This window comes from Juglans microcarpa x Juglans regia, chromosome 2S (assembly GCF_004785595.1).
Source record: "Juglans microcarpa x Juglans regia isolate MS1-56 chromosome 2S, Jm3101_v1.0, whole genome shotgun sequence".
NCBI lineage: Eukaryota > Viridiplantae > Streptophyta > Magnoliopsida > Fagales > Juglandaceae > Juglans > Juglans microcarpa x Juglans regia.
The window spans coordinates 17,308,680-17,330,002 of NC_054597.1; the positions used below are offsets into that span (position 1 = coordinate 17,308,680).

General features: G+C 38.4%; 2 protein-coding genes across 2 annotated transcripts; one reads left to right on the forward strand and one right to left on the reverse strand.

Annotated features, from left to right (window-relative positions):
- Positions 1–15,735: 15,735 nt before the first annotated feature.
- On the reverse strand, positions 15,736–16,513 carry LOC121251821 (protein LIGHT-DEPENDENT SHORT HYPOCOTYLS 10-like). Its single transcript, XM_041151193.1, has one exon. The coding sequence runs from the start codon at positions 16,483–16,485 to the stop codon at positions 15,934–15,936; it is 552 nt and encodes a 183-aa protein (XP_041007127.1). The 5' UTR covers positions 16,486–16,513; the 3' UTR covers positions 15,736–15,933.
- A 3,057-nt stretch (positions 16,514–19,570) lies between these two features.
- LOC121253437 lies at positions 19,571–20,157 on the forward strand. The gene is made up of 2 exons (XM_041153449.1): positions 19,571–19,664; positions 19,739–20,157. The coding sequence occupies exons 1-2, from the start codon at positions 19,571–19,573 to the stop codon at positions 20,155–20,157; spliced, it is 513 nt and encodes a 170-aa protein (XP_041009383.1).
- The last annotated feature ends 1,166 nt before the right edge of the window (positions 20,158–21,323 follow it).

Sequence of the window (21,323 nt, forward strand, 5' to 3'; positions counted from 1 at the left end):
ATTCTACTCATTATCCATATATCACACATTTGGTAAGAGAAAAAAAAAAGTGTGGTGCGTGGGGGTGATGAATAGAATTTTTGTTTGAATAGTGCATTAATAATTTGACTATGAGAAATTCTATACGGAAACCTTACACAACACACATCCACTTAACCAATATATAATTTGTCATTTTTGTCATTCTTTTTGAATACACACATATTTAAGCATTAAGATAGAATGACAAAATAAATAAATTATATGTTGATGAAATGAAGATGTGTAGGGTAATAAATGGTAAGTTTTGTTTTTTGTTTTTCAAATTAATAATTATATCTGTTGAAGGAAGATATACAAAATCCAACAAATCTTTTCCCTTTTGTTGACTGTAAAACTTTTTTTTTTATAGAAATCAGAATTTCATTAATCAATGGAAAAATAATTATAGATAATTATCAAGACATAAGGCTTGAGAAATGTAATGTGGAATATAATCCCACCATAAAGCAATACTATCAACCTTACAAGCATTCCTAGCCAACATGTGAGCTACCATACTCTCCTCCCGGTATACATGTGAGAAAATTCAACTTTCAAAACATAAAGAAAGTTGTTTAATTTCATAATATAACCCCCAAGCAGAGAGTTATGTATGTTGTTATCCTGTAAAGTTTCAACACATCAATCTGTCACTTTATATAATAAGCTTTGAAATTCCCATAGTAGCACTCAATTGCAAACCTCTGAAAATTGCTAGCAGTTCTAAATCTTCTATGCATTACATATCTAATTCAGCTTTACTGTAGCCATTAAAACCTAGCCAGAATCATCCCTCAATACAACACCAATGCCTGTTTTCCCCAGCTCAGAGAAAACTGCACCATTAACATTTAATTTCAACTATTTTGGCTGTGGAGGTTGCCACTTATAGTATTGCTTAAGCTGCACCCTTGTCTTCTATTTTGCTTGGCCATAGCTTTTCACTATAGATAATGTAACGTCCGTCTTTGTGGTGGGACGTTTTATAAAATGATTTTAGAAAGGACGACAAGAATTACCGTTCGATTTAAAATTTTTTACTTCCATACCCAGGGTGCAAGACTATATGTTATAAAAAAAATGTACTTTGAGAATAAAAGAGATTTACAGCGAAAAACATCAATTTTAACAATGAAAAGGCTTCTCATACATTTAAACACTCATGCCTACACTTCCGTGCTCTTCCCCTTGGGCTGTGTCTGTCCTGCCGAGTGCTGCTCATTCAATCCCTGTGGAGGGGGGGGAGAGGGACATGCATAAAAACTAAAATGAGTCGATGACTCGTAAGTATTACTTCATACAGTTAAAATATAATAACATAGGTTTTCATTCATGCATTCATCATACCATATATACTATATGTACGTGCATACATGTGTTCATTTGAAAACGTCACTGGATGGGATTTTTATTTAAAAAGGGGCTTTCTTTTCGTAAAATGTATCTCCCGTCATTGCCTTCATTTCTTCAAGAGTTCGATGCATTCATATATTAATATATTCTTCATATCACTTTCATTGGCTGGTACACACTGTTACGCCCAGTGTGTTGGGGTTAGCGGTCTTCTTTTAGACCCGGATTCAGCCCGTGGCCATGGGTTGGGAATCCCTTTTCAGTTAGGGGGCAACACTGGGGGCATTACCAGTACTTCTTACCCGGCATTGCAATTTGCCCAGTCCTTTGGTACCCTTTTCATTCATTCATATGGCTGTTACGTATTTTCATACATTAAATGTTCAGTCATTTCTTTTAGTTCATCTCAGCTCTATCTTTCATTTAACAATTCGTTCATGGAAAATGTCATTTAAAAGCATGGGCTTAAACATCGTCTTCCATGACATTCGTAAAACATCGGTTCATGGCATCCTTAAAATATCAGTTCACAGGGACCTTTTAAAACACCATACTTTCTTCTCGTTGTTTAAGGCATTAGTTAAAGCTCGAGGCATCAGCCTCAACATTTATTTTTATGGAAAAGATAGAATGGATACAGCGTATAGTCATCCATTCACATGCATACAATTAATACTTTTGGGTGCATAAAAATGGGCTGCAAAGGAGGGTCATACATACGTATACCTTTGAACAGTTATACTTAGCACGTTTTTGTAAAACATCTTTCCTGTCGTTTGGTAAGGCATCGTAGAGAACAGCGTTTCGTTTTCATTTCTTATATTTTAGAAAGCTCTAGAAGAGTATGAACACAATACTTACGTGGACTCCATACTACTTTCATATCATGCAATCCATTCATGTGTGTGTCAGAAGGCAACCGACATGCATACGCATAACCTTGACGTCATTTTTTATCTAATGCATAAGCAACTAAACATAAAAAACGTAAACTACAATTCACTTGGAATACTTTCCTTCTATCACGTGCTCTTACGTGCCTTTTACTATGTTAAAACCTTCGGGATCTACTTACGGTCACTACCTCTTGCAAACTCGAAGTTCTACTTCAAGTGCTCATCCCTAAGGTGAACCCATAATTCACCTTAGGATTAAGACACTAAGACCTTCATCTTACTCTTCTTGTTGACCACATCCCGACACATGATTCCGACTGACAGAGTCACACATCCAAATCCTAGACAATAAGCCTGTCACTACCTCCATGCACCTTAGCTCACACAAATCCTCATTCTCATCCATACACGCCACACGGCTCTAAGCCGATTACCCATTGCATGGTGAATCCATCCAGCACATATGTCTCACCAGATTACACATGTACCTTACCCCTTCATCACCTACGACCAACATATAACACGTTGATCACCTGCTCATAGGGACAAGCGCCATACTTCGATACCAACCTTCTCTTAACTCGGCTAGCATGACTCTTCATGCTACCAGTCCCTTTTTGACAGTTCATCCCAACACCTAACACGACAAGACTTCATTCACAACTACGTCTTACGTCACGTCATATAGCTCGAAACTACTCCCAAGTTACACCGTGACCATGTCACGTCACCTGACTTCCCGTTACGTCATTTCTAGGCCAACTCCTAACTTATCATGAGTACGGTCCCTCAAGTACTCCAGTCACATTGTGACATCTCATCACGTTCCTGCTACGCTATCCCTATACTAATTCCTCACACATCACAAGCACGACTGCCAGTAACCATGTCACTTCGTGACAATCTCCAATCATGCTTCCGCTGCGTACTCTTACACTTGTTTTACCACTTCACACATACTCCCAGCCATAAGTTAATCACGGTGACACTTGTCACCTTAGACAACAGGCCACATCACAGCTACTTCGGGACATTGTTCCATAGTTCCTGACACTACACACCAAGCTCCACGCCCATCAACTACACAACCATCCTTATCTTTGCGACACGCCACACGTTGTATCACTGCACGTTATGGAGTACACCCCACATGTACTCCCTTCAAACACGTTACGCCACATCACCATAATGGCGTATACGCCATATGGTGCATCACTCCATCGCATGGAGTACATTCCACGTGTATACCCTTCACACATGCTATGCCACATCACCACTGTGGCATACACGCCATATGGTGCATCACTCCACCACATGGAGTACACTCCACGTGTACTCCCTTCACACATGCTATGCCACATAGAGTACACTCCATGTGTACTCTTCCCAATCCACATGACGCCACGTCACCATTACAACACATACTCCACAACCACACTTCACAGCATAGTCTACAATACTTCAATGCACATTATGCAGATATGCCCAACACTACACATACATAGCACATCATATCACCACACTACACAGCGAACACCACAATACTAATACCACAGTCCATAACCTAACCAATCAACTAATAACATAATTAACGAGGGATAGAGGGTTATACCATCGATGGGATAACCTGTGTGTTGCTCGCTGATCGTCACCGTCGATGACGTCAGAAGGGTCGTACGTGGCGGCTAACCCATATACAGTGGTTGTTTGGGCATTTGGATATCTAAGTGTGGTCTTGGAAGGGCTCATGGTCGCCTCGTGGTGGTGGTGAGGGGCGGTACATAGTGTATCTAGCCGTGTACAGTGGCGGTTAGCCACTTGCAGTGGCTGTCCACCACGTAAAGTGGTGGTTCTGGAAAGGGCTAAGCATGGAGGGGTTCGGAAGGACCTCGGTGAGGTGATGGTGGCGTTAGGGTGGCGCCACGGTAGCTCTATGGCGGTAGATCTAAGCCTCACGTGAGGGAGAGTCCGTGAGAGAGTGAGAGAGAGTGCGCATGCATGAGGGGTGGATCGGGGCTATGGGTGGATGGGGTAGGCCGATGGTGGCTAGAGGAAGCTTGAGACAGTGGCTGGCCGCTGTGGGTGGCGCTGTACGGCGGTGGAAAAGGGAGAACCTGTGTGTGAGGGAGGAGGAAAGCCCGTGCGTGTGAGGGAGGGGCTATGGGTTTTGGGCCAAGGGGAGGAGGAAGGGGGTGGTCAAGGGAGACCCATGGTGGTGCTCCGTGGAGCTGGAGGCTGACGACGGTGGTGCTACAGTAGTGCAAAGTGAGGAACCCGAGAGGAGAGAGGGGCTCGCGTGGGGGAAGAGGAGGCTGCCGTGCAGAACTTCGACAATGGGGGAAGCTCGCTGGTGTGAGGGGAGGCCGGTGAGGTGGTCGGTGTCGCCGCATGGTGGCCACGGTGGTGTTGGGGGCTGATAAAGGAGATCGGGTGAGGGGAAGGGGGAAACCCACGTGGGAGGGAGAACGGGAGGAGATAGAAAGGGGAGGGAAAAGTGAGAGAGAAAGAGAGAGGCTTGGGTATTTAATCTAGGCCCTTCATCTTGGAGATCTACAAAACAATCTAATGGTGAATGATTAAAACACTGATTTGAAAATGCGTTAACATTAACATAATTAAAAGCACTGAGAGGAATTAAGGTAGAATATTATTTAAATTAAACTTTAGTTTATAAATAATATTCCTTCATCATTAATAAACTGATGAAGTCTTATTCAATATCTTTAAAAGAATAAAATCATTTAATTAATTAGAGTTTTCAACATAATTCAAATCCCATAATATCTTAAATAACTGAAATCATTTTAATAAATGATATTAAAATAATTTCTGACAATTATAATATTTTTGGAGCTCTTCAAAAATATTATAATTGTCTTATTTAAAATCAAGCTTAGTTCAATAACACTGGAAATACCCCATATAAATATTTTCAGTGAATTTAAAACACTGGGCATACTTTAGAATTCACATAATATCTTTAGAAACATGCCATCGAGCTTCAGAACGCATAATGAGACTCACAGTCGCTAGAGAGAAGGGACAGACTGTTACATAATTTCCATACTCGGAACTTGCTTACGTTAAAAGGAAGGAACAGGGTGTTACAGATAATGCATTATCTGCTACCTGTTTAGGATTAAACAACATTTGATCATGCACATGTTTGTCTTTTCGAAACCAAAAGCTCCAATCCAATGCAAAGAAGATAGATAATGTATCATGCATATTCCTTTCACAGAGTTCCAATGCCAACTCACTTATTGTTCTGCCTCAATTAAAAACCAATCTAGGAATATAAGCTTGCATTAGTCCCTGCAGAGTATTAAGTCACCACAGCATGAGTAAGGTCTTCTCTGTTTGATAAACGTAATCTACAAGTGGCCTCTGTCAAGACATGTTTCTGCACTAAATTCTCCCCAGTAGGCAGACCATTTTTGCATGTACGCCATGCAAAATTTTTAACCTTATTCGGGACCTTCATTTTCCACAAGTGCTTCCATAGTAAATTATGATCTTGCACACTTGAGGACAATGTAGATTGAGAACCATTCTGATCATATATGAACCAATAGCAACTTCTGACATTGAACATGCCATTTCTTTCATGAGACAACACCCTCTTATCTTCTCCATCAGTAGAACATAATTGCACTTTGAGATTATCTGCCATCACATTTGGATTGAAGAGAGACCTAAGCTTAGTAATATCCCACTGTTTTTCAATATGCAGAAATAAAGAGTCCACTGAAGTCAGCCTTATTTCTTCCCTCACCACTACCCCTTCAGCCACTAAAGAATTATGCCTTAGAATCCACTAGTCCTGCCATATATTTACATACCTTACATCCCTTATTCTCCACCTACAACCTGCTATTAGCTATTTCATTACCTCCCAAATACCCATTCATGTATAGGATGGACATCTACCCAAACCAGCATTCAGAAAACTGGTATGAGGGAAGTATTTAGACTTCAATAACTTATGCATCAAAGAATTCTCATCTTGAAATAACTGCCACCCTTGCTTTGCTAACAAGGCCAAATTAAAGCTTTTTAAATCCTTAAAGATTTTCTATGACACATCTTATTCCAGCTCAACTAGTGAATCTTCCTCTCATTCCCCTTTTGATCCCACCAAAACATTGACATCATTCCCTCCAACTCATTACATAAACTAGAGGGAAGAAGAAAACAACTCATAGTGTATGTTGGTATAAAGAGTCTTACTGCTTTCAATAAAATTTCCTTTCCACCTTGTGACAACAATTTCTCTTTCCAAGATTGAAATTTTTGCCACACTCTCTATTTGATAGGCTCAAAAGCATGATTTTTGGACCTCCCAATGACAGGTGGAAGCCTGAGGTACTTCTCATATTGTTGAATTTCACAATTTGACCATAGATTCTTGATCTCGAACTTAGTAGCAACATTCTCATTACCACTAAAAACAATAGTAGTTTTCTCCTTATTTATCCTTTGTCCCGAAACAGTTTTATACCTCTCCAACAATTTTAGCACTCTCTTGTTTTCATCAACCTTAGCTCTACAAAAAACAATACTATCCTTTGCAAAGACCAAATGGTTTATATTTGGAGCCCCTGCAGATTTGTAGTCCAGATATATCCTTCCTCATCCAAGCAATATTCAAAAGAGAGATCAATCCCTCAGTGCAAAGCAGAAAAAGATATGGGGACAATGGGTCCCTTTGTCTCAATCCTCTAGTTGGTATTATTGGACCCTTAGTTCCCCGTTGATTAGAACTGGAAAAGAGACAGAACTAACACAACACATAATCAGCTTAATGAATCTTTGATGAAACCCCATCACCTCCATAACAAATTTTATAAAACCCCATCCAACACAGTCGTAGGCCTTACTCATATATAACTTTAAGGACATGAAAGCCTTTTTGTCCTTTCCTTTTCTATTTAAGATAATGAGCCAAATCGTAAGCAATTATTATCATAAATAAGGCGTCCAGGGACAAAAGCACTTTGACTCTCACTAATAACACTTGGTAAGACAGTTTTCAGTCTATTAGAAAGAACCTTTGCAATGAGTTTATAAGTCACATTACACAAACTAATTGGCCTATATTCACCCATTTTAATAGGACACTTCTTTTTAGTAATGAGTTTTTAGGAATGAGGGTAATATGAGTAATGTTCAAGGAAGATGGAAAAAACATGAATTTAAAGCTTGAAGAACTGTTGAGATAATAGAATTCCCAACTGCATGCCAATATTTTTGGAAAAATATTGGGGGCATGCCATCAGGACCAGGAGCCTTCGTAGGATCCATTTGATACAAAGCTTCATTCACTTCATCAGCATTAAACTCCTTAATCAAATTTGGATTCATCTGATCCGATACTTTCCCAACTAAAGGTTCTAAAAAGTCCAATGAATCACTAGCAAGAGATGGATTAGAACTTGTAAACATATTCTTAAAATAAGACAAAATGTCCTTATCCCTTTGAACCATTTTTTGCCATTGTCCCTTCTCATCTTGGATCTTAAGAATGATATTCTTCCTTCTCCTCTGTGAAGCTTTCATATGAAAATACTTTGTATTATTGTCACCCTCTTTAAGCCATAAAGCCTTAGAGCGTTGTCTCCACATGATCCTTCTCATAATGCCTTAGTATCAGCTCCTACTGGATCCTTCTCATACAAGCTTTGCAGGTTTCTCTGTGCTTTAGCAAGCTGTTGCTGAACATTTCCAAGAGAGTGCCTATTCCATGCCCCCAATTGTGTCCCAATATCTTTTATCATTGTTGTTACATCTCCCATACTAGACTGAGTAGATGTGATGCCCTTAGATTCCGCTTGGGATCGGACGGACATCCGAAGCGTCGGGATATGTAACACAAGGTTACTTGCCCCGTTCATGACATATAAGATGCAATGTTCCTAACATGCATCTAGCATTATGCAATATTCGCAGCGGATAAACTTTTTTTTTTTTAGCAATACTATGCACCAAACTTATAATATCCCAAATACTTAAAATATAAACCATGCATACTTAAAATATCCACAATTACCACACGGGTCTTAGAAGACTGTAATCTCAAAACAATGAAGACTTGGCTCCATAATCACATTGCCAAAATATACTATTGGGCTAGTTCATTGAGTAACTCGCGTAACTCGATCAACGATGCCGGAATACTATCCAAAGACCTAACTATGGAGGCTGCAAGCTCTGTGTTGCGTCTACGGCGTCTAATCAACCTCCTCCAGTCTGCTAGTATCTGCTCCTTGCTCTGATCCTGACACATCACCTACCATTCGGGGAAATGATAGTTGGGACTATCATGGTGAGATTTGATTACAAATCTCAGCAAGTTAACAGGAACTTCCACATAGGTTAATGATGCATGCATGGCTGTAAAAGCATGAATGCATAATCAAAGTCATAAGTAAGCATAGCATAACTTGATATACAACATGGCATAAATGACATAACTTGAACTGAAACTGAAACTTAGCTTGACGTCACATGGTATGTATGTGAACTTAAAACATAACATAGACTAGCAACATAGCATGAACGTGAACTTCAACATGGCATGAACGTGAATATACATAATTTGAACATGAGCTTGAACATAATATGAACCTGAGCATGACATAACATAAATGTGAACTTAGAACATAATGTGAACGTGAACATGACAAAACATGAATGTAAAACTGAACATAACATCAACCTGAGCATAACATAGCATCAATGTGAACTTGGAACATAACGTGAACTTGAACATGACATAACGTGAACGTGAACTTGAAATATATTCTTGTCTCTTGGGGTTACCATGATTGGCATGAACTTGAAACTTAACATGAACGTAAACTTGAACATAACATGACGTGAAACATGACTTCAATGTGAAGTACATAAACTTGGAATCTTATTCAATGAACTTAACTAATAAAGTGACCATATGGGTGCTACACGGGTCCCCTTGAGCCGTGTGTCCCTGCCGATTACTGCATCACAACACAGGTGTCTATACCAGCTGTGAGTGCGTTAATACGTACTCCACAGTTGTTGTGGCCCCACGTATTTTACGTGTCACAATTGCTGTGTCTCACGTAGTGTATGCTCCACAGTTGTTGTGGCCCCATGAATTATTTGTGCCACACTTGCTGTGGACACACGTAACATAATGTGTGGCTCCATCGGCGTTAGTGCCTGGCATGCTCCGGTGACCAGCTAATTAGGCCCCATTCGCAACCTGTTGATTGTACTTCGTCAACCCAGGGAATTTCACACCTAGTTAGACACTCCAGCGTGAACAATGGAGTTTTCACTAGGATATTACCCCATCCTAGCGCTTAGGGTCGTGATTGACATGAATAACTTAACAAGACTCTTCTCGAGATACACAAACTGTATTCGAGACGGAATGACATGAATATGAAAAGACAGAAGTCCTGACGTAGCGTAACATGAACATAAGATGACATACATGACTTACTTTGAGACTTACTTGTAACAGAAAATATTTTATAACATGGTATACATGTAACAGATATTATTTCATAACATGACATAACATATTCCTTAACATGGCATAACATATGACAGTGAATATTACGTGACATGAAATCCATGTAATAGATGGCATTCTTAACTTAACATGACATACTTGCAATGCATAGCAATATATAGAAATACGTGACAGAATATCTTGTGCAACAGATGAATAATTCGTGATAGAATAAATTCTGTGTAACCGATAAATATGTAATGATTTGGCATGGAACATATGATAACATGCATACATACACTTTAGTTCCCTTACTTATCACTCATACACATTAAACTGATAGTAAGTTAAAAGCTAACTTACCTCGATCGTCGTGTTCTACGAGATTAAAGCGCGAAACACGAGAAACTGTAAGTGGATATTCTAAAAGTTAGAATTTTAATTACTAACAATTAAAAATGTGAAAAGAAAAAATTTAGAGTAAAATTACTATTTTATCCTCTACATGTGGGAAAATGACCATTTTACCCCTAACTTATGGATTTCACATCCCAACTCCAAAAATTTTCAAAATTTACATTCCTCATGTAAATTTTGTCCTAGACTCAAATATTAATTCAGAAAAATTTAAAACCATTCACAACTATGGAAAACTCCCAATGGCCGAAACATTCATAGGCCATTTCACTTGATTTTGGTTGCAATTTCTTTCATCTTCAAAACCCATGATTAAACCAAAATTTTGTAATAAAGATCTTCCTATCCTAAGTTTAAAAACACACTTAAAATATCCATTAGGAAAAATCTATTCATCAACACCAAACTTTTTGTAAAAAGACCCAAACTTTTTAACAAAAAGTAAACCCTTTAAATCACAAGTTTTGACCTTAATAAAAACATTTCCAAGAATTCCAAAAAATCAAATCTTACCTCTAACATATTCATAACATCATTATAAGATCAACCATTCTTAAATCATCAAACAAAAGTCACCAAAAATCACAAAACAACACTTGGAGTTTTTGGTTTTAAACATAGTCCAAAACAGAAACTTTTCTGTCAACTACATTTGATCAATCTCTTGATCCATGGCTTAAAGACATGTGATCTTCAAACTAAAACATCACATGGTCTAAAAATGTGTCCTAAAGAAGATCTAACCATCAAACCTAAAATCACTTGGCTAAAATTCAACAAAACATGGATCTAACCCAAAACACATCAAATCTTAGGCCAAACCGAAATCCTCTTGCATAGAAAAATCATATCTTTAAAAATAATACTAAATATCTTCGAAATAACATCCTAACATGTATATAAGAGGCTTAGGATCATCATATAAAAATATCAAAGCCTTTGGAATAAGATTATACCACGAAATATTCCAACTTTCACAAAACAAAAACTGCTTTTCCACTTCCAGTTTTCAAGTTTCTAAATCTAAGGAAATGTATCATCAAAAGCTTTATCCATGCAACAAAACCTTAATGAACATTCATAAAGACATGCTAAAAATACTCCATAAAATGTTCGGACCAAGATATGTCCATTAGCTTGGTCAAAGATTCCAAAACATATCATACTCTCCAATTTCACCCCCAGAATGACCTTTCCACGGTTAAAAATACTTTTGACTGACCAAATGAGTATGGATTGAGACAAATAAGATATCCATGGAAACTAGACTCAAAGAAGAACAACTTTAATGAAGGAGTCATCGTGAGGAAATACCTACAAGGGGTCTAGAATGGCTACCAAAAATACACAGAAATCTGCCCGAGAGAGCGCTTTTGGGTTTCTCTCTAAGAACAGGGGAAAGAAGTGATAAAATGGAGAGAAGTGTGTCTTGCACGACTTTAGAATCCTGGAGGGGGAAGTTATGGGCTTGAATGACCCTTGATTGGAGGTGGATAGGTGACATAAAGTGGAGAATAGTGAGAGGTATCGACTGCCTGCAGCAGCTGTGAGAGATGGAGGTTGATGGAGTGGACTTCTCTTCACATCAAGGCACTAATGGGTTGCAGCCAATGGCAGTGGATGGTCTGCCTTGTGGGGGAGAAAAATTCTTCAAGAAGCCTTGCCAAGGTGGCCAATTTCGTGGGCCTTGGTGGGCCCCAACCAAGTGGACTTCAATTTGGAGTTTAAAGGGGGTTTGGTTAGGGTTTGAGATGCTATCATGCCCAAAACCAATTTTTTTTGGCCCAATCAAATTTCCAAGGTTTAAAAGGTTGGATAATGATGTCATGACAATAATTAGATTAATTAATAGTTTGTGGAAGTGATTTAATCAAGTGATTAAACACAATGCTAGAAATCGGATTAAAAAGGGTTTAGAGGCCAACTTAGGGTTTGGGGAAACCGTTTAGGGTTTTGGTTTCAATCAAGCTTTTGGGGTTCCAATTGGATTCCAACCATTTAGGGTTTTGCTAGGGTTGAAACCCTCTTTGGTCTGTCACAATTTGGTTGAACAGATGAAACAAGGTTTTGCTTAGGTGGCATAATCTCACACCTTGATTTCCTTCACAAATCCATCTAATGGCTCCTCATGGTGCCAAGTGTCTAATACTATTCACTATGTGTGGCTAAGATCTTGCCAAGTGTCCAAATAAAACTTCTCTAACCTAATTTGGACATTCCACACTGTGATTTTGAAAACACTGCACTTGATGCGCTTATCGAGGTTACTATTCACTTTGAAAAAAATGCATAATAAACTTAGTACTGAAAAATCATAAATATTCATATTAACCTGTAGTGAAAATCGTTTACCGAAATTCATCCCCAAAGTGCCCCTAAAAATAGTTTCACAATTTTGAACAGTCGTTTCGTCCGAAATTATGAAAATGGGTTATTGTGCGATAAAATCCTAAATAATCCAGTGAGTCTAATGGTGTAAACCATAACGCATTCTGACACTTCTAACTACCTCAAATAATTAAACTCATATATCTAGCATCATAGTGAGTGGTAACACTGACTATGTTGATAGACTAAAACCTGCACGATTGGTCGATTCGTAAAAACTTATTGAGTTTTCACGAGGTTCCTAAAGTCAATAGAAATTCCACCGGTGAATTTATAGTGGGCTGTTACAGTAGAAACTCTACCCCAAACACCCTTAGCAATCTTCTCAAAATCTGGCTCCCCCACCCACATTGCTTGAAATTTAAAAGGCTTCTTAAACCTATGATACTCTCCTACATCCTCCAGAGTGACACATATTGGTAAGTGATTAGAATAGGCCACCACTCCATGAGAAACTCGAGCATTGGGAAAGCAATTCCACCAAGCAGAATTGACAAGAAATCTGTCAATACTCTCACTAACACGTTGATTCCCAGCTCTCCTATTACACTCTTCAACAACTGCTCTAAAATTAGATAATTGCCTCTCAGGCCTCGATTTGCCACCCCTCTTCTCATGTTGATGCAACAACTCATTAAAATCACCCATAACGAACCGAGCATCCCCATTATGTCTACATAATGATCTAAGCAAGTTCCAAGTTTTATAAAGTAGATTGGTTTCAGAAAAGCCATATATAGCAGTTAAAAACCATTGCCCCATATTCAAGTCAACATCTTTTATAACAACAACAAAATGATTTGAAGAGTACGAAATATTGAACAAGTCAAAATCTGGACCCCATAACAGTGCAATCCCTCCTTTTCTACCATAAGAACTAACTGCCAAACAATTAATAAATCCTAATTTGTACTTACATGATTCAAACTCCCAAGTTGAAAGCCTGGTTTCCTGCAAGAACACATCATCAGGTTCTTCCTTCTTGACTAGGTCACAGAGTGTTCGAATGGCCCGTGGGTTCCCAAGCCTATGGGCATTCCAACTGAGCATTTTCATGGCATCCAGCGGTGCTGTATAATAGCCACCACCGATATCTTAGAATATGCTGCCACAACCCCATCCTGTTGATTCTCCAAAACATGAAGATGTTTCACTAACTTGCTTCGTAAAGACCCTTCTTGTTGACCTCTTTTCTTTTCTTGGAAATCCCTTGCAACAGAACACTCGATGGTTGAACATTTGGGGAAAAGGTGGATGTCGTTTCATGGAGAAACGACATTCGCTTCCATTTTTTGCTACTTAGCTCATTCGGCTTATTATCAATAGGCCTATCATGACTCGGGCCTTTAGCAATTGGCTCCAGCTTTTGAGGCCCATCAAGCCTAGGACCACGCTTGTTGTTATACTCATTTATTTCACTAACTACTTCATTCAAAATAACCTTATCTTTTCCAACAGTGCCTATCTTCTTGCCCCCTCAACCTCCCCATTCCCTTTCTCCTAACAATCAGCACCCATCTTTTGGATAACTGCTTTAGCAGTTACATTTTGAGCAGTCGCCTGAGAAGCTTCACCATCCTCCGCCATCGTAACTGCTATATCCCCACCCACATTCTTAGACCTACATCCCTACAACTCCGGTGACTGCATTTTCCCAAAAGAAGACGCAGGAATAGGTTTAGCTGAGAAACGATCACCACCATACCCCCTACACGAAACCACCTCCCATATGGTAAATCATTCATGGCAGGCAACTTGGAACTATGATTCATAGTTGCACACTCCTTCTCCCCATGTCCCAAGCAACCACATAACTAACAAAAGTTTGGGAGTCTCACATAAGAAAAACAAACCCAAACAAATTCACCACCCCCAACTGAGAACATGGAATCCTTTAGCAGCGGTTTGGAAACCTGGAAAGTAACACGAACTCGCAAGTACTCTCCCCATGCAATTTCCCCCTCTTCCGCGTCCACTTCCTCAACAACCCCGATCTTTTCCCCTAGTAATCGGCCCATAAAATCGTTCCTCGCCATCAGTGGTAAGTCATGGAGCCTCACTCAAAATGATGCTGATGTTAGCTACATTTGTTGTACTTGTTTTCTGCCGCCAACCTCCTTCGTCACGACCAAATGTTTGTTGAAAGACCAGGGGCCCTCCTAGAGAACCTTCTCCTTATCCCTCCTATCTTCAAACTCAACAAGTATAAGAGTAGAACTTAAATTGTGAAATTTCACCCACATTGTTAAATGCCACGCTTTCCTCATGTTACTCTTGAAAACATCCTTATTGTAATGTCTCTCAGTAAACAGTTTCATGATCAGACAGTACGTAATTACCTCCACGGAGAATAGCATCCTGCAACTATTCGAGCGCCACCACTACCTCCTCATTTTCGTTGTCAGACAACGAGAGATGTTGGTAGAGATCATTAAGAGAATCCTAAGGAAAAATTGCACCAGCACAGTAGTGAAATTGCCGCTAAATATATTGACAGTAAAGCTTAAATGCCTTCCCCACACACAACAATGCAAGCTTCTTTTCTTGTGTCCTGATAACTTCTTTTCTTGATAGTTGGCAATGATTACGAAAGCGGGTCCCGCCCCCCACCCCACCACCGGTTTCATTCCTTCTGTTAAATGTTCTGACTACCAGACTCATAATTCCACGATTTGTTTTTTTGTTTATTTATTCATGTAAAACCATTTTTCTGCGTAATTATTTAATTATGAAGTTGCGTTTATATCTGATGTTTATTAAATATACATAAATTGCAAACAATATAATACTCGAATATTAATGCAATACCCAATATTCATATACTTGTAAAAAAAATCTTATGTTTATTAAATAAAATATGAATCTAATTGGATTATTAGGACACTAATTCTAATAATCTCCACGCTTTTTTGTTGTGCTTGCTTTGATCATTTAATTGGGGATGTATGGGTATCAACTTGGTCTGGTGTTTCTTTGTGCTTTAAGGTTATGTTTCGATTTGTAACTTCGTGTTCACTAAATTTCTGAACCAATAAATATAACTTTTCACAACATGTCTGGGAGCAAATCACTACAAGAAAATTGTTTATTGTTGCCAGTTATTTTCTATTAAAATGATTATTTTCTGTCAAAATAAATCTATTCTCATCACAAATATTATTTTTTTTTTGTAGAAAATAGTAATTCATTACAGCATATATATATATATGCTCATTGTATCTTGAGCTTCATTTAAATGCCAATTGGAGTTTGCACAATGCCAACAATTACAATACCTTTAGAGCTAGCCTTCTCAACAAACAACATGCATCCCAAATTTGATATCAACCGACATGTATTAAAATCACCATATTCAAATTAGCTAAAGGAATTAAACTGTGAAGTGCGCACAGTAGAACTTGGTTCTTCGCTTCCCTCACTTTGATTAATAGTCTTCTTCTTTTTCTTCTTATACGGCAACCCCCTTGCTTTAGCTTGAAACTCTCTTATCTCTCGAAGATAAACTCGAATCTCACCGCTAGCAAAAGGATTTGCCTCGTGTGAACCTCCATTCTCTTCATAAGCAGCTCTAAGCCTCCCAATAAGAGCATCAAGGCTACCCCAAGCTTGTCTAAGTGGGCAAATGCAAGGTGCAGGACAAGGCTCCGACTGTCCATAAAATATACATCCTTGGCTGTGAACTTTAGTCTTTCCAAATTGGTCAAGATAGCGGAGATAACTCAATACATGACTGCAATCGCACTGGGAGAGTGGAACTGGGGGCCTCTTGTTCTTGAGGTAATGGCCAAAGTTGGTCCAATCCCTTCTTTTCTGTGACTCATAACGGCTTGGTGTTGTTTGTTGCTGGGTTTGATGAACGACGTTAGAAAAACATGAAGATCCTTCTGCAATATATTTCTTGTCGGACATCGTACTGGTGATTGTTAATGCAGAATGAAGATAGATAGGTTTGATTTCGCTAAATAGGGTAAGAAGTAACGTGGGTGAAAGGAATAGGAATAGGATAGGAAGTGATGGAAGATGGAAGATCACATCAAGAGTCTTGACCATTGAGCAGACATGTCATATTGGACCATATGAGTTGATTTTTTTCTATCTTTAATTCTCAGCATTTATCATTTTTCCAATAATTGACCTCATAATTAATTATAGTACTAATACACCAATAAACATAGAATTATGGTATGCCCTAATTTGTCAAAGGCTTGCAGCCTTAATTAATTATTGAATTGAACAACATATTTATACATCAAGGCTACCCCAATGCTAATGTTGTTTACGGGCCGGGCTGACATATTGTTGTTGTTAAGTTGCAACTTGTAAGCTTGTTTTCTGATTGAACTATTTATGGTTTGTGGCTAGAGAGGGAGGAACTTATGTGGAAATAGAGATCAAAGGTTCAGTGGCTGTGTTGTGGGGACCAAAACACCAAGTATTTTCATCAGAAAGCGTCCCAGAGGAACATAAAAAAGTAGAGGAACATAAAAAAGCAAGGGAGGAGGTTCAGTTGTGCTTAGAGAGCGAGGAACTTATGTGGAAACAGAGATCAAAGGTTCAGTGGCTGTGTTGTGGGGACCAAAACACCAAGTATTTTCATCAGAAAGCTTCCCAGAGGAAGAAGATAAATTTTATTCAAAAGTTGAAGGATGGATATGGTATTTGGAGAGAGGAAGCCCATTGAGATGAGCTGGTTAGGGAGTACTTCAATTCCTTGTTTACTGCTTCATCAGAAAGAGGTTCAATGGACATTCTGAATGGGGTGGAACCAAGGGTGACTGCCGAAATGAACACTGAGTTAGAAAAGAGTTACAATGCTGAAGAGGTGTTCACTGCGTTAAGGCAAATGCATCCTAGCAAAGCCCCCGGCCTAGATGGGATAACACCAATATTTTTCCAAAAATATTGGCACATCATTGGTGACAAAGTTACTGCAGCTGTGCTTGAGGTCCTCAACACAGGTCAGTTCCCACTGGATTTAAATCACACTCTGTTAGTATTAATACTAAAGACATGTTCACCTACGTTAGTTTCTGATTTTCGACCTATTAGCTTGTATAATGTAATTTACAAGCTTATAGCTAAAGTCATTACTAATCGATTGAAAGGTGTGCTGCCCTCCATTATTTCTAATACACAATCTGCATTTGTGCCTGGAAGACTCATCACAGACAATGTGTTAGTAGCTTATGAGCTAATCCACTATCTTAAAGATAAGAGAAAGGGGAAAAAGGGCTTTATGTCACTGAAATTGGATATGTCAAAGGCTTATGATCGAGTGGAATGGGATTTCCTTGAAAGCATCTTAAGAAAATTGGGGTTTACTCGTGGGTTGGTTGATCTCATCATGAAATGTGTAACCTCAGTCTCTTTCTCTGTCATGGTGAATGGTAACCCTAAGGATCCAATACTGCCTTCTCGAGGCATTAGACAAGGGGACCCCTTGTCCCCTTATCTATTCCTATTATGTACTGAAACTTTAATTAGTTTGCTTAAAAATGCTGAATTGGACAGATCTGTTAAGGGGATAAAAATCTGTAGGGGGTGGCTAGTATTAATCATATGCTTTTTGCTGATGATTCTGTTGTGTTTTGTGATTCGGATGTCGCCACCTCAATTAGCATTCAAGGGCTGTTAAGGAAATATGAATAAGCCTCTGGTCAGATGATTAACAAATAGAAAACTACCATGATCTTTAGCTTTAATGTGCCTGATAATTTGAAAGAAACAATTATGGTTATGTGGGGAGGGAGTACAGTTAAACAATATGAGAAATATTTGGGCTTACCTCCCATTGTTGGGAAAGCTAAATCTGTTGCTTTTGCAGAAATTAAAAGTAGAGTATGGAGGAGACTACAAAGTTGGAAGGAAAAATTATTGTCTCAAGGAGGTCGGGAGATCTTACTAAAGGTTGTTGCATGTTCAATCCCATCTTTTGCAATGAGTTGTTTTAAACTACCCGCTACTTTCTATAGAGAATTAGAGAAGATGATGGCTCGGTTTTGGTGGGGACAAAGAGATGCGGGGAGGAGAATCCATTGGATCTCGTGGGACAAATTGTGTGTTCCTAAATCCAGCGGTGGAATGAGTTTTTGAGATCTCAAAGTTTTTAATATGGCCCTTTTAGCTAAACAGGCTTGGAGGGTGCTCAAGTATGAAACCTCTCTAATACACAAGCTGTTTAAGGCTAAGTATTTCCCTAATTCTTCATTTTTTGAGTCTCAAATGGGCCATAACTCTTCCTACACTTGGAAAGGAATTTGGGAAGCAAAAAATATGTTGATGAAAGGGTGTCAATGGAGGATTGGGAATGGGGCTACTACTCGGATTTGGCAAGATAACTGGGTCCCTGGCTATCAAAGTTTAATGTTGGAGGAGACTGGCAGTGTAGAAAGGGATTTTTCAGCAAGAGTAGCATCTTTGATAGATATTGAGACAGGCTGGTGGAATGTCTCCAGGGTTAGAGCTCTATTCAATCCAAGAATAGCTTCAGATGTAATGAAAATCCTTCTCAGTACAGGGCAACATGAAGATGTATGGATGTGGCGGCATGAGAAAAATGGGGCTTTCAGTGTTCGAAGTGGATATCGATTTTTCAAGAATCTTACAAATGGTGTTACTGCTGAGAGTTCAAACGCCCATGATGAGCAGAAAATGTGGAAAGCCATTTGGAAAATGAGGGTCCCTAATAAAGTTAGAGTTTTTGCTTGGAGAGCTTGCAAGGAAAGCCTACCCTCGAAATACAACTTGTTTAAGAGGAAAATTATAGAGAGTCCGGCATGTGATTTTGGCAATAATTCTATTGAAGATGTATCCCATGTTGTGTTACAGTGTCATGAAGTTAAAGTTGCTTGACGGCAACTTGTACCTGCTCTAACATTTTTTCCTGAATTATGCACAGTTACGGAAGCAGTTGTGTCCTTGTTACACAGAGGGGATCAAGGTTTACTTAGCAGATTTTTCTTAATTGCATGGTCATTTGGTACAGTAGTAACAAATGGACCCTTTGCAGGCTGCAAACTATGCTATTAGTTTGCAAAAGCTTGTAATCCCAGCACCTGCCAGACCAAACCATTCAATGCAGAAACTAGGTTGTTGGCGAGCTCCTCCTACTAGGTTTTGCAAGTTGAATGTTGATGCTGCGTTATTTTTTGATCTTCAAAAGGCTGGAGTAGGGCTGTGCTTAGGGATGAGAAAGGAGATGTTCTTATGGCTGTAAGTAAATCTGAGCATGAGCTTCATGAACCTGCTTCTGTTGAGTTACTAGCCATGCTACGCGGCCTGCAGTTTATTTTGCATTTAGGGATTTCAAAAGTCGTGTTAAAGAGTGATTATTTACTCATGGTGGAAGCTTTGGCTAATTCTGAGGATTCCTTATCAAGCCAAGGCAACCTTTTAAAGGAGGTTAGAAATCTGCTCAGTCATTTCAACAAGTATCAAGTTCAACATGTAATTAGAGGTGGAAATCAGGTGGCTCACTTCCTAGCAAAGCATGCATGGTCAGTCTATGATTTGGAGATGTGGATGGGATTTGTCCCTTCTTTTCTACATCAATATATCTGGCTTGATCAAGCCAATTTGTAAACATTACTTTGATAATTAAATGAAGCTCTTATTATAAAAAAAAAAAGATTAAGATTAAGATTAAGGTACTATTTAGATTGTGAGTTGAGATGAAAGTTAAAAGTTAAATAAAATATTGTTAAAATATTATTTTTTTAATATTATTATTATTTTAGAATTTAAAAAATTGAATTGTTTATTATATTTTGTGTAGGAATTTGAAAAAGTTGTAATGATGAGATGAAAATAGATGAAATGAGATTAAACATTTATTTTATCCAAATGGGTCTCGTTTGCTCGTTTGGATATTTTGAGTATTTTAAAATTTTGTGAATAGTAATAAAATGATTTGAGTTAAGATATATTATTAAATTTTGAAAAAGAAAGAGAAAAAATTGAATAAAAATTTTATAAAGTTAAAAACTCATTTGAAAATAATTTTGTAATATTATTTTTGTTTTAAAATTTTTAAAAAATATTAATTTTTATATTTCATTTTGAAGTTTTTAAAAGTTAATAATGAGAGTTTTCCTTAAAACCGGATGCAGTATTCTTGGTTGTTCATGTGGCGCCCTCAACCCCCACGTGTGATTTGGAGGAAGTCGTGACACCAGAATGGCAATTACACGGATCATACACCCCATCGCCATGTACAAGTATATGCAAACATGCAAAACGTGTACAACAAACATAACGCAACAAAAAAATATAAGTCAGTCAAAAACTAAGTATTAGAAAGTTTAACAACATCACAACCCGAAACGAAGTCCTCCAAGAGGTTAATACAATCATTCAACTGAAATAAAGAAAATGAAAGCAAAGGTCCAACAACAAATGACGCGAAAAGTCCCATGCCATCACTCTTCAGGTGGGGCTGGTCCCTCCTGCTCATACCCCTTCTCTGTATCAAAGTTTACGATTCTATGAAATGTAACCGTAGGTAGGAATACTACAATGAGATTTCGCAATATCAATAAATAAATCAGCAAAGCGACATCCAAGAGATTTAAGCATGAAATTATACAACAAACAATGCACAACAACTATGGAAGCAATAACCCTAAAAATATTCATTTTTACAACCATACCCAAAAAATCATTACTCATAACCACTCAAGCAAAAAACCCCCTTTGTACCCAATACACAACCATTTATTATAGTGTACACCATGGTCTCCCCTTGAGAC

Bases quoted from the DNA above. Each gene is read 5' to 3' on its own strand.
- LOC121251821 (XM_041151193.1), bottom strand. From the start codon at position 16,485: ATGTCCGACAAGAAATATATTGCAGAAGGATCTTCATGTTTTTCTAAC.
- LOC121253437 (XM_041153449.1), top strand. From the start codon at position 19,571: ATGGACCCTTTGCAGGCTGCAAACTATGCTATTAGTTTGCAAAAGCTT. The intron at 19,665-19,738 runs GTTGTTGGCGAG...GATCTTCAAAAG, and splicing joins CCATTCAATGCAGAAACTAG to GCTGGAGTAGGGCTGTGCTT.